A 16150-nucleotide genomic window follows, 5' to 3' on the forward strand; every position below is an offset into this window, starting at 1 on the left:
TCCATGGTTAGGAGTCTGACTGAATTTCAGTTACAATGATCTGTGCTTTTCACTTCCAATTTTTTACCCTGACACCCAGCTGACACCACAAGTTTAGTGGGGAGCCTGTGTCCAGGGGTCTGTGCATCCTGGCTCGACTCCTGGCCTGCTTTTTACTTAGCCAAGCCGAGCAGGACGCAGGTACATAGAAACTTCGGGAAAGAAGCATAAATGAGGGCTCCCTTGGAAGCTGCAGTTGCCATGGTTACCAGAGCTTTGGTGTGGAAGGTTGACGGCAGTAGCATGGGCTGTGGAAAATTCAAGTTTTTACCTAATTGTGTAGTTCCCTTTATATAATTTGGGTTGTCTCGTGGACTTCACTTACCAGCTATGCCAGTACAGACTTCTGAAATACTTGCATTTGGCAATTATATTTTGTATTTTAATTTTTTTTCAAAGGCCCTATTTTAATTTCCTGAGGAATCCTTATGTTGAAGCCATAAGTTTAATAGGTCCAGAGCTACCAGACAATTTAACTGCGCAAGAACTATCAGACCATGTCAGGAAGTGATTTATGGAGAAGTTAAAAATATGATCAGAAAAGCTGTTCGTTCTGCTAATTTAACCAAAGCAGAAGAGCAGAATTGAGGAGTTAACTAGTAAATTTAGGCTGCATATAATTCTGTTCCTCTAGCTGAAATGGAAGCACAGCAGAATGTCAGACTTCCAGGATGGATTCTGGTTTGATTTGTTCATGAGACTTTAGGGGAAATCAGTCTTCATGAGGCACAATTTTCACATCATAAATAAGAATACTAATCTTTAACCAGTTTAGTAGATGAATGTGACAGTTTTAGTAGTAAGATTCTAATTTCACCATGAAACTGTATCTGGGAGAATACATACAACAGCGGTATTAATTGCAATTTGTTCTTAAGCGTCAGAGAACGCTGCAGTGAACTCCTGAAAAAAAAATGAAAAAGAGGAACATTTTGTCATTTAGCTGTAACTGAAGAAATGTTGTCCCCACTGTTTTGTATTTTGATCTGACTGCAGTTGAAATACAGGTTTTCCCTTTGTAAGAGGACGTGTTGGTTGCATTTCTTAAATTCAGAAGGAAAAAATCTTTTATACCTTAATAATGCATTTGCCTGTGAATATTATCTTAGAAACGTAGTTATTTCTTTCAGTTATAGAACTTCACTCACAATTATGATTACTTCCATGGAATGAATTCCCAGATTTGGAATTAAATCTAAGAATATAATTTGGAAGGGGCAGTTGTGCATTCTGTCACTCTGTCCTTCAGAAAGGTTCATCAGAATGAACCTTTCTGAAGTTAGTGGTAATGTGAAAGGACTCTTTCTGTGTCCTACCCAGTTTGGTGCTGTAATTTTATATACTTGCCAAGTGATGGGTAAAAAATGACATTGCGTATATTTTAAAATTTGCATTTCCCCCATTTCATTTCCCTCTGTCGGTACATGTCAGGTTTGATCATATTATAGAGCCCCACTTTGTACCACGTAGTTCACTTGATGAGTGTGCTGGGCTGGGGGCGCCGAGCCCACCGGGACAAGGGGGTGCTTTTCTCCAAAGTCCACCAAAGAGGCTGCACGGACGACTAGTGAACTCGGACCAGATTTGCAATTTTATTGCAATTTATTATTCGGTCTTTAAATTTCATAGATCAATGTCCAGAAATAGTTTTCCATTTTAGGCTTGTATAGTATTTGCACATATTAAAAATTTGAAGTTAACTTTCTAGAAATGCAACTCTCCTAACCAATTTCTTAGATATTTAAGTGTTTCAACTAAGTGGAAATACAGACATTTAACATCATTTCCCCCTTTGGCATCAGGTTATTCAGCAAAGAAATGAAGAATGTGATCACACTCAATTTTTAATTGAAGAAAAGGAGTCCAAGGAAGAGGATTTTTATGAAGATCTTGACAGATTTGAAGAAAATGGCACCCAGGAGTCACGTATCAGCCCATACACCTTCTGCAAAGCTTTCCCTTTTCACATCATATTTGACCGGAACCTGGTGGTCACCCAGTGTGGCAACGCCATATACCGCGTGCTCCCGCAGGTAGCCCCTCACTCATCTAGCCCCTCGGTTACACGCCAGGCCGTGTGGAGCACACTGGGCACCACACAAGTTGTGTAATGGAAGCTGAGTGCACTTGTGCCCTAAGACAGCTGCTTTTTTTCCTGTTTTAATCCCAAGGAAAAGGACAGTGGGAAAATTATGTGGGAACTGTATACTTGTTTTAGTGAGAAAGTGAGTGACTTTCTAGTAGCAGTCAGCTTTCACTAAATTTATTCACCATTGAGCAAATATTCATTGGATATCTACTATCTGAGTATAGCTTTCAAAGTCAACTAATGACATTTGCAAGGAAAAGGAAATGTAAAATATACCGAAGAGGAAAGGGGAAGAGATTACCATGAAGTTTAGTAGAAAACGCATCAAAGGACAGCACCGGGTGATGCTGAGTGCACATTTGGCTTGGATCATTCAGACCCATTTGCAAACTCCTTTCTTTCCACTTCCTCTTTTCTCTCACTTCTAACGTATGTCTAGAGATACTTTTTGCTTGTAATTAAGGAGACGTAATAGTTCAGGATTAACTGCAATGGAATTTGACATAAACCTGTAAGTCTGGAAGCAGAATAGTGTGTGGGTGGGGCTCTCTCCCCCAGGCATGACCGACAACGTGTTTCTTCCCTCTCTTTGCCTGTTTTCCCTTTGTTTTGAATATTTTTGGTTTTGGAAGGGGTAATTTAATTTGTTTGTTTTGTTTATTTAGGTATGTATGTGTGTATGAATGTATTTACGTATGTACATGCAGGTACTGGGTGTCCAACCCAGGACCTCCTACATGCTAAGCACGTGCTCTACCACGGAGCTCTGCCCTCCCCCCGCTTTTCCCTTTGCTGTGACGTGAGGAGAGAGGGTGCAGGAAGGACATTTAGTCCAGCGCCTGGTCCCGTGAGCAGTTGTTAAGTGTTACCTGTTACTGTTGGATCAGCCATCTCTTGATAAACTGAGTGTTTCTGGGGGATTGTGGTATTTAAGTTTCATGTTAAGCCATACATGTTCAACACTTCATGCTATATTTTGAAAGTCAAATTCTCTTCTTTTTTCTTTAAAAAGTCTTTTCTTATTTAACTTAGCTTTAGATTTGAATATTAGTTGTCTGAAGCCATATTCGGTTTTATGTGTTTTGTTTTTTTAGTTTAGTATATTCATTTTTTTTTTATTGGAGTATAGTTAGTTTACAGTGCTGTGTCAATTTCTGGTGTACAGGATAATGTCTCAGTCATACATAGACATACATATATTTGTTTTCATATTCTTTTTCATTATCACTTACTGTAAGATATTGAATATAGTTCCCTGTGCTATACAGTAGAAACTTGTTTGTTTATGTATTTTATATATAGTATTGTGTGTCTGCAAATCTCAAACTCCCAATTTATCCTCCACCACCACCCCCTTCCCCGTTCCAGCAACCATGCGTTTATTCTCTGTGTCTGTGAGTCTGTTTCTGTTATGTAAATAAGTTCATTTGTGTCATTTTTTTTAGATTCCACGTACGAGTGACAACATACAGTATTTCTCTTTTTCTGTCTGATTTTTTGTTCACACAACCACACGATGTTCGTTTAGTCACTGAGTTGCATAAGTGCAGGTGTGAGTTCATAGTGGAGGTAATTTTTCTGCAAATAATTATGATTTTCTACATTTAAGTATTATTGAGCTGGTTTAATCTAATAATTAATGCCAAATTGCAAGAATTCTTCTGATTCAAAATTGTCTTTTTCTTTTCATCTGCACTTTAGCTCCAGCCGGGGACCTGCAGCCTCCTGTCTGTCTTCTCCCTGGTCCGCCCTCACATTGACACTAGTTTCCATGGCATCCTCTCACACATTAACACGGTCTTCGTCTTGAGAAGCAAGGTAATCAAGATACTGTTTCTCTAAACGTGGAAAGTAAGGTATGTCACAGATGAGACATGTTCCAGAGGGGTAGTTAGTAACATTCTGTGAGATGGTAAGGCAGGGAGATCAGAGCCAGCCCTGAAGGACCCTATTTCAAGGGCAACCTTATTGATTTGGGGTTGCCTGAGGGGCCATGGAGCTCAGTCAGCTGATTAGAATTAACAAAAGTAAATTCTGAGAACATCTTGCCGGAACAGCCCAGTTGCACATATGAAAACCAACATCTTTTACTCCTGGTACAGCCACAGTGTCCTATTTTAGAAATCAGAACTAATAAAGATTTTTTTTTAACTTTACTCAAAGCCACTGGTTTATTGTTCCTTAAATTGTCTTTTATTCTTTCTACCACTTTGAGGGGGGAGGGAATAAAAGTGGTAACATTTTCATTCAATTGATAATGTAGGTAGCACCCAGATCTCATAGTTTCTGTTCTTGGTACTGATACAGCAGAAGTGCCCCTGAGGATGCATTTCATCCTTCCTCCTGCCTCCCAGAGTCATACCCACACGCTTCACGCATTTGGAACTAACTGCTTCCAGCTGCTCTGTGAATGCGGGGGTGGGGAGTGGAGAGGCTTGGTCGGGTCTTTGCTGGAGCCTGCCTGGGATTAGGTGCTGGAGCCAGACTGGAAAATCAGAAGTAAGATTCATAGATGCTTTAAATAAAAATTTGAATGTAGGCATCTGGGATTAGCAGATACACACTACTGTATATAAAATAGATAAACAACAAGGTCCTACTGTACAACACAGGGAACTATATTCAATATCTTATAGTAACATATAACGGAAAATAATCAAAAAAAGATAATACATGTGTAACTAAATCACTTTGCAGTACACCCGAAACTAACACAACCCTGTGAATCAACTAGACTTCAATTAAAAAAATTATAAAACATGTATTGAAGGATACTTGGCTTGCAGTGTTGTGTTAGTTTCAGGTGTGCAGCATAGTGACTCGGTAATTTTGAGATTCCACGCTGTATGGATGATCCCCGTCTTTGATCTCTGTGCCGAGCAGTTTTGTTTTTTAATTTTTTTTACATTTTTTATTGAGTTATAGTCATTTTACAATGTTGTGTCAAATTCCAGTGTAGAGCACAAGTTTTCAGTTATACATGAACATACATATATTCATTGTCACATTTTTGTTTTTGCTATGAGCTGCCATAAGACCTTGTATATATTTCCCTGTGCTGTACAGTGTAATCTTGTCTACCTGTTCTGCATATGCCTGTCAGTATCTACAAATTTGGAAATCCCAGTCTGTCCCTTCCCACCCCTCACCCCGAAGAAAGCTTTTGTATTGTTAAAGAACTACTTCTCAATAAATCGGTCTTGAATTCATTATTTGGTATTTCTGGTTGATGTTACCAGTATTGTAGCTTTCAAATGATGGAGCTGGAATTCTGGAGTAAAAGTGCCCAGGTCCAAACCCTGGCTCTTCCATTTACTCTAAAAACAAGTGTGAAAGTAGCTCTTCTGGGTTCAGAGGAGGAGGTCAGCTGGCCTTTCTCAGTGACATGAGGGTGCCTGCTGCCTGGCAGAATGCTGGTGGCCTGCCTGTCCTGTTCTAACTGGTGCCCTGGGTTTGGTGGGAAGCGGGCTCGGCATGTCCTTCTTTGCTGATCTGTCAGGTGGGGAGAAGGGCAGGAGTTAATGGCTGTGTCTTGCCCTTTCAAGGAAGGATTGCTGGATGTAGAGAAATTAGAGTGTGAGGATGAGCTGACCGGCACCGAGATCAGCTGCTTACGTCTCAAGGGTCAGATGATCTACCTGCCTGAAGCGGACAGCATTCTCTTCCTGTGTTCACCAAGGTAATCCTTTTTAGATTAATTATAATGGTTGCAAGTACCCACTGTTAGCTAACAAAGGAATTCGGTGACATTTTATTCAGTCGGGTGCACAAAGTGTAACTAGATTTTACAGCTCTGTTAAACTTCTCTCCATAATGAAGGTACTTTCATTTAACGTTTGTGATAAACTCGGAAGAAATCGTGAATTCTGTTTTATCTGCCATGTCTTAGCAATTTGCGGAGTGTTTATGCTATTAGATCAGGGGATGCCTGATCTGAAGTTAGTTAATTCTGTGGCTCCGTACCTCCCAGAGAGATGTCACATAGACAACTGATTCTATAAAGCATCTCGTACGATAGGTGAATATGTGGGTATATTTGGCACCCAAGAGATTACTTTTCTAATTATTTCTGGATTTAAACTTTTATATTAAAAATATTTAGCTACTTTAACAGAGATACACTATGCAAAATACACTATTAAGTTGAAATTTATTTAAATTATATTATTTATGGTAAACTCCAGAGGGAAATAAAACTGTAAGTTGGTAGTTTCCCAATTTGACAAAGCGTTTTATTGAAAGATGCATAAGAATTCAGAGTTAGAAACCTGTATCGAAATTCACTTTAGGACAGCAGCAATACATAATTGTAAAACTCAGTGTTAGGTGATATTTTGTGAATTTATTACTTTGTATAACCGAAATCTGGGCACATTGTTCAGTAAACACTCGAGAAAGCATGTTTTGGTGAGCTAGTGATTAAAAATTTAAAGTCCAAATGATCACTTTTTATTTGAAGATACTGTCTTAAAATTTCTGAAAAATCTAATAAATTTTGAAGCAACCTTCTTTAAAATTATAAATATAGTATTAAAGATTAGACTAATGATGGGTTTCTTCCCCCCTGAGAATATATATTATGGAAATAAAAGAGACAAAATTAGGGGACCCAAACTCTTTATGGTTTTTAAGCAATAACCTATGTGGCTGTCACTACATCTTCATCTGCTGTGTTTTTTCCTTCTGCCTCTTTCTTAGTTGAGCATCAGCAGAATGACAGCTTCTCAACAGGGACAATTTCTGTTCATGGAGAAAAATGATTTCTTTAGAAACATAAGCAGGGAATCTGGAGTCTGTCTGCTAATCACCACATGCAGAAATCGATTTCATAGAGACACACTCACAGCTTGATACATGCATGGGGCCTGCTCATGTGTATAGAAAATTTATACTCAAATTAACTAAGACAGCAGCTAAAAGCAGTTTTACTTATAAAATAAATAATTCCAAGGTGATAGTTTAAATATAGGAGAAAAGTTAATAGCTCATTAAAATAATAAATAATACATAAATTTTTAGAACAATGAGACTTATAATTTGATTAAGTTTTCTGTCTCCATATGAGCATATTTAACCATTCATTTTCATTTTAAGCTTATAATCATTTTTCCTCTGCTGCTGTCAGGTCTTGTGTACCATTTGGTGGGTGATCTGGCCTCTTTCCCGAGGGGTGTGTGTCAATTATAAACTCTTGGCTCATTTTATTTTTCTTCATTGGCATGCTAATTTTTGCCTTGATTTATGCACATTCCTGCTGAGAATGCATCACATGGAGACATTTTATTAATCCAAAATTCTTCAGTGAAGTCACAACTCCATTATGTTGCTTTAGAGAAATGATTATTGCTAATGACCAGACGTAATGACTTTGCATTTAACGAATTCAAGCCAATCATGTAACCGGAAGCCATTTTAGCCAAAGAATACATTTTTAGAAAGCAGTTAACTTTTCCCTTGCCAGATCTTCACTGAATCAATAAATACCATGTTCTAAAAATGACATAAGTTGCAAAAACACATACAGCTCAGCCAGAACAAATAATCTTTCCAATAAATGAGAAAAATTAGTCAAAAAAAAAATAAATAAAGAGAGTAGCAGAAGACATCAGAGCCTGAAATGAGAAACACAGAAAAATACATGTTAGGAAGTCCTATGTAACGTCCCGTGGGAGATGGGCCACAGATCGCAACGTTTTAATCACTGTGTCTGAAGGAGAAAAGAGTCACAGAACCCATGAGGCAACAGTGAACGAGTTTCTCAAAACAAACTGTTATTGTCCCTGTTAAAGAGAGTAAAGATGGCTTTTCCTCCATCTCTCTGTAATGAGGGGAAAATGTGGCAACATCAAATGACAGCCTTGTGTTAAATGAAACCTGAGCAGATTCCACAGGGCAGTTTTTCACAGTATCTTTCCTTTTCTTTTTTTCTTTTGGATTGAAGTAGTCAGCTTACAGTCAGTTTCTCACAGCATCTTTCAGTTTCGGCTGAGGGCATCAGAAAGTGCAGCTTGGCCAGGGTGCAGGTCAAGTTCACTGCTCTATTTAGACATTCAAAAGAAGGGCGTCACATTCCTGCTGCTTCCCTCCAGTGTTTGGCTCCCCTTCAGCCCCGCCCTTTGACGGGTGGGGGACAGGGCTAGGCTCCACGGCGGCGGGCAGGGGTCGGTGCTGCCCGGGGACACCAGGGACTGACTCTGCCTGCTTCTCTGCGGACAGCGTGATGAACCTGGACGACCTGACGCGGAGGGGGCTGTACCTGAGCGACATCCCCCTGCACGATGCCACGCGGGACCTCGTGCTGCTGGGGGAGCAGTTCCGAGAGGAGTACAAGCTGACCCAGGAGCTGGAGATCCTCACAGACAGGCTGCAGCTCACCTTGCGGGCCCTGGAGGACGAGAAGAAGAAGACAGACACGTAAGAATGTCCCCTCGTGGGGAGGAAGTGCGTGGCTCTTACCCCCGTAGCCACCGGCTCTGCTGCTGGCGAGCGCAGGGTCAGACTCTTAACCCTGTGGGTCTGGGCAGCAGGGGTCTCTTCCACATCACTTAACAGGGATTTTGTCCACAAGGATAAGTCAGTCTCAGTGATAAAGGGGCAAGGCTTCTAGTGTGACAAACCAAGTGGAAAGAACGTACACCAAAGCATCCCTCTGAAAGCCACTGGGACAGTTCAGATGCATAGATCAAGTCCAGCTCTCCGTGCACTCGCGTCTCACACGAGCGGGGTGGGGTGTCCTGAGCATCCTCTCTGTGCCCGGGGCTGGCCAGTGCTGAGGGGGGCACTGAACACGGAGCTTAGTTCGGATTGGCCGTTATATTATAAAAGATTGATTTTCCTGGACTTGCAGACCATTTTAGGGTTTGGCAGATGTGAATCTGACAGGCTGTAATGTCACCTGGGATGACAACAACTCCATTTGTAATGTGCTAAAGGAACAAAAGTACCAAGATAGAGCTATTGTTTGTCTCTGAATGGTGGAGTCAATTGTGAAATATCGGGCAAGGAACATTTAAGACAACATTTTATTTTCAAGTAACTCATTTAAACAAGTTCACATCCTTGGCCGCCTTGAGTATATTAAGTAAAGGCACTGAATCTCTGACTTTGATGGGAGGATCTTACCTAGGGCCTTGTGTGTTCATTTCTAACATTTCTGTAATAGGAAGTCACCTTGTTGGCGAGGTGAGCAGATGTCTCTTCCTGTAAGAACTGTGTCGCTGCTTGAACACCAGAACTTCGGAACCAGCTTCATTTTCTGCGCTGTTCTTGCTTAGATACGTGTGTTGTTGCCCATGGGTGGGGGAACATATACCTGTCAGCTGTTATCGGGAGCCTGGATGAAACCTTACCTGGCTTGCCCTGCCTTTGTATAATGCAGCTGGAAGCTGTGGTTCTTCTGACGCCACTTGATTTTTCCTCATGACCTGAACCGAACCCCTTCATCTTTCCAGGTGTTTTGCAAATTTCCAAAAGGATATGGGATGGGGGCGGGCAACTCACATTCCTCCTACTTGTGAAAAAACAACACAAAATGTTATATTAGTACGTGGTATAGCTCCATCCGTGAAGAATAACACATATATGGAGCTCATCAGGTAGTGTGTAGGACTAAGGCTCACAGGGCACATGGATTTGGAAGGCTGAGTTACTCAGGGCCCTGCTCGGGCTGTTATATTAAAAACCACCTCGGTTTCATTTTTTGTTCAAGGTGATTTAATTCTAAACACTGACTCATCATTTTTGTTGAAACGGAATTGTTCTACTGCCCACATTTAATATTCAAATACAGCTCCCAAATCTTTCATAAAATGTTCTCTGTTTGAAAGTTAGAAATGGACTGGAGACAAGCCACTGAATCTAGGAACCACAGGCGCTCAGCTCCGTTGGGCACATTGAAAACCGGCACTGGATGCTTGGGCTCAGGGAGGGAGGGGCCTCGGGGAGGGAGGGGCTGCGGCAAGGGAGGGGGCGCAGGGTGGGATGGGACTGGGGGGAGGAGGCGCAGTGAGGGAGAGGTTGTGGGAGGGAGGGGGCTCGAGGAGGGAGAGGCGCGGAGAAGGGAAGAGGCGCAGGGAGGCAGGGGCCCAGGGGTGTCATTTGTCCCTCGGGATCGTCTGGTCCGGGGTCGTCGTCTGAAGCCGGTGGTTTCTGTCCAGCGCCCACCCTTGCCCTGCGGTGCTTCCTCTCTGGTCCCCTTGGCACAGCCCTGGTGCCATCAGTGTGGTCCCGGGTTGTCAGTGGAAACGACTGTCTTGCCTAGACTGTTTGCACCTGCTTTCTCTGTGTCCTGCCTGGGGTTGAGGCACGAGGGAGCCAGGGGGTGGGGAGGGGACCTGCTTCTATTAGTGTTGAATGAAGGACACGTGAAGGATCCTGGCACCTGAGAGGCCGCGTGCTCCGGCTGGTGGTTCCCACAGCCCACAGGGGGCTGTGCGAACAAAGATGCTCTCGCCCGCGAGTGTCGCTGTGGGAGGGCCCAAGTCCGGGACCGCAGATGCAGCTTTGACTTCTGCTGTCCGTCCTTTATCTTGTCTCTCTGCTTGTTGGCTTATTCTGATTCGGCTTGAATGCATTTGGATTTGGGGCCGTTTCCTGTGATTCAAACCAAGTATTCTTTTTTACATTGTCTGTCCCCGACTCACACGTGTGGCTGCTCGGGCGTCCTGGGGGCGCAGGGCGTGGGCCGGCCCTCGGCCCCCTCACGGCCTGTCCTGCCCCCAACAGGCTGCTGTACTCTGTCCTCCCTCCGTCCGTGGCCAACGAGCTGCGACACAAGCGCCCCGTGCCTGCCAAGAGGTACGACAACGTGACCATCCTCTTCAGCGGCATCGTGGGCTTCAACGCCTTCTGCAGCAAGCACGCGTCCGGGGAAGGCGCCATGAAGATCGTCAACCTTCTCAACGACCTCTACACCCGCTTCGACACCCTGACGGATTCCCGGAAAAACCCCTTTGTTTACAAGGCAAGTGGGGTCCCCGCCCGCCCTCCGGGCGCCCTTCTGGATTCTGGGTTTTCAGGCCCGGCTCCCAGGCGCTGCCCGGAGCCCCGCAGTCTCGCTGCAGTCAGCTCGCAGGCCGTGGCTATTTACCATTTTCTTAAATAATTACCTCTTGTTCTAAAACACTCCCTTCCTCGTAACCAAGACGGATGGCGCAGACGCTTCCCTAGTTAAAATAAAATGTTCAGCAGCTTACGTGCGATGACACGAGTAAGTCCATGCAGGTGGTTTATCCCGCGTAACGTAAACATAGCACTGGCTTCGGTGCTCTGCGAGAGACGTTTTTACTGAAATCTATAAATGATTTGGACGGTAAAAAAGTCGGGGAGCCTGAGGAGGGTCCTGGGGACTCAGACCTGCTTTCACGTAGCATCAGCTTGAAGACAAACAGTTCTAAGGCCTCTCTGCCCTTTGTTTCAATTGGAAACAAATATGATCTTGGAAAAATGAAGTCAGTGGAATATTGCCTCATAAAGGCAAGAGTGCACGCTGCAACACCCCCAGGCATCTGGAGGCATGTGAGCGCCGCGGGGCGTATTTATTTCATAGACCTCTTCTGAGCTCCAGTGTCACACTTGGTGAGCACATCATATAAATAAACGGCTAATGACCAGGATAAATCACTGAACTTCAGGCAGTGCCTCTTGGGCCCTTCAAACCATCCCTGTTTTAGGGGGAAATAGGATCATAAATTGTTCTACTGGATTGGAAGGGTATCTGAGGTGAGAAACCAGGGCTTCCTGGAGGAGAAGTAATGCTGCGTCTGCACCTGCCTGTAATCAAGGATCTCGAGTGCCAGGTGTGAAATTTCAAATAAGGACGAGGTTGCTTCCTGTTGGAGCTGAATGTATCAGATTCACGGGAGGGGAGTTTATAAAGTTACGGATAGCATTGGAAAGATGCTCTGTGTATCAGGATAGCAAATGAAGCTGTCCTGTTGATAACTACCTGATGCACGTGTAAGTGTCTGTGCTCTTAGGTGGAGACCGTTGGTGACAAGTACATGACGGTGAGTGGTTTACCAGAGCCCTGCATACACCACGCTAGGTCCATCTGCCACCTGGCCTTGGACATGATGGAAATCGCTGGCCAGGTTCAAGTAGATGGTGAATCTGTTCAGGTTAGTACAAAATAGACATCATAACGGTGGTGGTAGACCTTGTCAGACAACTGATTTATATCCTTGATCAGATAATCGTTAATGATGTACAAGGAAGAGCATCTTGCCAATGAAGACTGATGTTTTATTGAAGCCACTGTATTGTGTTCTTCCATAGAAATGGAAAATCTTTCCGCCTATCTGAAATTACCTAGTTTATTTCATGTGCTGAAAGTCATGAGGATGAGATAAAACCTCCTATCGCTTCTGTTTTTTTTTTTTTAATTTCTTCTCTGTATCTCATATTAAGTTACCAGATTCTTATCTTTGAAAGCTTCAAACTTTACAGAAAGTCTTGAAAGACAGATTTCGTGAGGGTCTTTGATTCTGTCTAATATATGTGGAATTCTTGCGGTTTTCATATGATGACATTGTTCCATAATATAAAGTAAGCAAAGAATTTGTGTCGCTGGCGTCACTGAAGCAAAGCTTTGGTCTCGACAGATAACAATCGGGATTCATACGGGGGAGGTGGTTACTGGTGTCATCGGGCAGAGGATGCCACGGTACTGTCTTTTCGGAAATACTGTCAACCTCACGAGCAGAACAGAAACCACTGGAGAAAAAGGAAAAATAAATGTGTCTGAATATACATACAGGTAAGAGAACACATCCTCGGATTTACTGACTTGAGAAATGCCCCGTTGCCCATGGTTTGACTCCCTGAGGGGTTTTATTTCCTCTAACAGTGATCACCTCTGCTCCTAGGATGACATTTCTTATTTGAGAAGATTGTGCCATTACTTCCATTTTAAATGGTTCTACATTGTCTTAGGAATCTCTGATATGATCATTGTTACTCAAAACTTGAGGTCCCTTCAGATAACTTCAGTGGGTGTCCTGACCGTCTCAGTTTATAACTTCGGTAGATGTCACTTCCCCATAAGCCACACTCCACCCACCTCTCCCTGCCCCTGTCCCCTGTCTTTCAGATGTCTTATGACACCAGAGAATTCAGACCCACAGTTCCACTTGGAGCACAGAGGCCCAGTGTCCATGAAGGGCAAAAAGGAGCCAATGCAAGTTTGGTTTCTTTCGAGAAAAAACACAGGACCAAAGGTATGACTAATCAGAGGGTAATTCCTTCTTTGAGGGCAGAGTATAAATATGGGTGGCTAAATCTTAATCATTGAAAATATGTTGCCTTTGAAAAGAGTTCTTGCTTCCACGAACCCTTAAGTGAAGCAGCGGAAGCACTGATTCATTAACGAGCTGGTGAGAACAATGCAGAGATCCCAGGGGATTCTTGGTGGTTGCCGGCTTTTGTCCGCTAATGAATTAGAACCCAGAGCGCTAGATGGAGAAGACCTGTCTTCTGTTCTGAAGACTCAGATCCTTCCAAGGGCCATGCTGTCCCCCGGTGGAATGTTTGGGGGTCTTGGACATGCTAGTCCCTCGTGTGTTTTTCCTCGAGAGACAAGTGATGTGTACTGTTCCAGAGTCCATGTGATTTCCGTAGGGAAGCTCTCGGTTCATGCTAGAGCTGACCCCAGCCAGAACGCGTGTGCTCGAGGGGCTGGGAACACTGGGGCTCCCCCTGGAGTCCTGGGACCACAGTGGGTGGCTCCGGACCCTGAGGTCCTGCCCCGCCTGGTTCCCATCACCCTGGGTTGGGTCAGAAACAAGTTTGATACTTTGTCCCCGGATTGATGTATTGGTTCCGTAGAGGCAGGGGGGCTGCTTGGTTTTCTCTCTTTTCCTGGATATATGCATTCCCTCAGAATGCTTTCAGGGTAGAAGTCCTAAAAGGAATGGAATGCCAAGTTTTAAAATATTTATCTTTATCTTCTTTGCACTGTTTTCCCTTTAAATAGCAGTCCTGGCATGCTTACTGGTGTCCTTCTAGGTTAAACCCTACCTCAAGTGCCGCTCCTTCACTTGGTGCCTGTTTCCTCCAGCATCAGGGTGGGAATGACCTAGAAGAACCGTAGATAGGAATGCAGATCGCGCTTGTTTAGAAAGGAAATATTTTGGGGGAGTTCGAGAAGCTTTATCATCACTAGAAATTAATCGCGTATTTCTTCCACTTTTTAAAGGAGACAGAGCAGGATGACGACTGAATCTTGGACCACGGGGCGAAGAGGACGGAGGTGGGGTTATCCCCACATGACACACGCCAGTCCTAGGGACAGCCGTCCCCTCTGTCCTTCTCAGTTTTCCCAAGCCTTTCTCCTGGGTGTATCTTTCACTGTTCATTATTCAATTTCAGCTCTGCTTTTGATAATTTTCAAGGTTTAGTATATTACGCCTTTAGATGTGGACGATGTGAGCTTCACGTGTCTTAAAATCTACTACAGGCATCACCTGCCGTGGTGATTTGCAAGTCGTAGGCACCCAATAGATACTCGATGAATTTAATGACGTGAAACTGAACAGTATTTGGCCATGAGCAGTTACACCGTGGTTTTTCCAAATCTGTTGAGTGCTGTCTCTAGATATGTGTATGTAAATTTTAATGACAATAACATATAAAAAAGTTCTATCGTGTCGGTGTATATCATTAGAGAAGTCATTTTCTAAAAGAATGAATTCACAATTTTAGAGAAAAAAAGTGGTTTATTTTCAGACTCCTCAAATAAGAATGAATGTAACCGTGCTGAGAACATGGGGACTGTTTTGAATTGTGCAGACTTTGCTTCAGACAGAGACAGCACACTTCTCTGGGACTAAGATGTTTGGTTACTCACTCAGATCACGTGGTGATTATCATCGCTCTAGAATGCTGTCATTTGCATCGTGTTCCTTGTATTACGACTCTCAGTAAACCACACACAGCTGTTACAGGGAGCGGTGCTGTTTCACAATGAGCTGTTATGGCAGTTTGGGATACGTTTTAGGGCTCCAACCACAGCCAGGGATAGCTCTGGGAAGAATGCTGGGTTTCCCTGGCCTTTTATTTCCAGAAATGAGCTCCTTTCCCTTCGCTTACAAGAATGTGATTATATCCAGGGCATCAGGTTCAGAAAAGTGACTTTAATTTTGACATAGAATGCATTCCTGTTGGAATCATTGGCCCATTGTCCTTTCTCTCTCTGATAATTTATTCATAGCCATCCTTCTGAAATCAAGTACAGCTACTTTTGTGTAAAGATGTCTGTCTTGAATTTGAGTATCTCCCATCAGCACACTGACATGTGTGTACATGTTCCGTGTTCATGCGTAAGAGAACCTGCAATAAATTATTTTTTCCACTTGTCTCTGGATGGTTTTTAATTCAATACAAATGATATTCAAGTTCTCATTGAGCATTTGATCAGTGCCATTTTTGTAAGTCCACTTTATAATTTTAACAAGTGTCAACTTGAATGTTGCTTCCCCGCTGCTGTTGATACAGTTGAACGCCGCCTCTTCACCGAGCATCTTCTGAAGCGTTTTTCTTTGGTACCAACAAAGTGACAGGAGGAGACTGGACCTGGAGGGATGGACACGCGGATAAACGTAAAGTGATGCCAGCTCCTGAAAAGTGCCTAGTCTTTTAGGGGTGGAAGACCTGTATAGAGATAACTAAAGTGTCTGATATGGTGATAAAACATTCTCCAGACACAGAAAAAAGATGTAGAGAATGAGAACCAGGTGGGATGGGAAGGAGGCGGCAGGGGTCCCCTGGATTTTATGATGGTTTAGTTTAAAGGTGAATTAATGGAGCGGAAGCAGTCTAGAAGCCTGCACTCCGTGTCTGGGGAGTGTGCATCGCTCTAAATAAACTTGCTTTCCCTTTCCTGTGCCTGACTCTTGAATTCGTTCCGTCAAGAAGCTACTCTCTGGCAACATTTCTGCCAATGGGGCAGGTTTAGTGGTGCCTAATGTGGATACACGGTGCTCATTGCCGGGAGAGGAGGCCAAAGGGCAGAGAAAGCTTTTCACG

The 16150-nt window shown here is 43.4% G+C and overlaps 1 protein-coding gene across 1 annotated transcript in view; it reads left to right on the forward strand.

Annotated features, from left to right (window-relative positions):
• GUCY1B1 (guanylate cyclase 1 soluble subunit beta 1) overlaps positions 1-15480 on the forward strand; it is a 46337-nt gene extending 30857 nt beyond the window's left edge. The window contains exons 6-14 of the mRNA XM_031463701.2: positions 1842-2072; positions 3830-3946; positions 5674-5807; positions 8345-8542; positions 10853-11090; positions 12106-12246; positions 12730-12884; positions 13218-13344; positions 14322-15480. Coding sequence (XP_031319561.1) covers positions 1842-2072; positions 3830-3946; positions 5674-5807; positions 8345-8542; positions 10853-11090; positions 12106-12246; positions 12730-12884; positions 13218-13344; positions 14322-14345 — 1365 coding nt within the window. The 3' untranslated portion in view covers positions 14346-15480. The remainder of the gene's footprint in view (positions 1-1841; positions 2073-3829; positions 3947-5673; positions 5808-8344; positions 8543-10852; positions 11091-12105; positions 12247-12729; positions 12885-13217; positions 13345-14321) is intronic.
• The last annotated feature ends 670 nt before the right edge of the window (positions 15481-16150 follow it).

Source organism: Camelus dromedarius, chromosome 1 (assembly GCF_036321535.1).
Source record: "Camelus dromedarius isolate mCamDro1 chromosome 1, mCamDro1.pat, whole genome shotgun sequence".
In the NCBI taxonomy this organism is placed as follows: Eukaryota; Metazoa; Chordata; class Mammalia; order Artiodactyla; family Camelidae; genus Camelus; species Camelus dromedarius.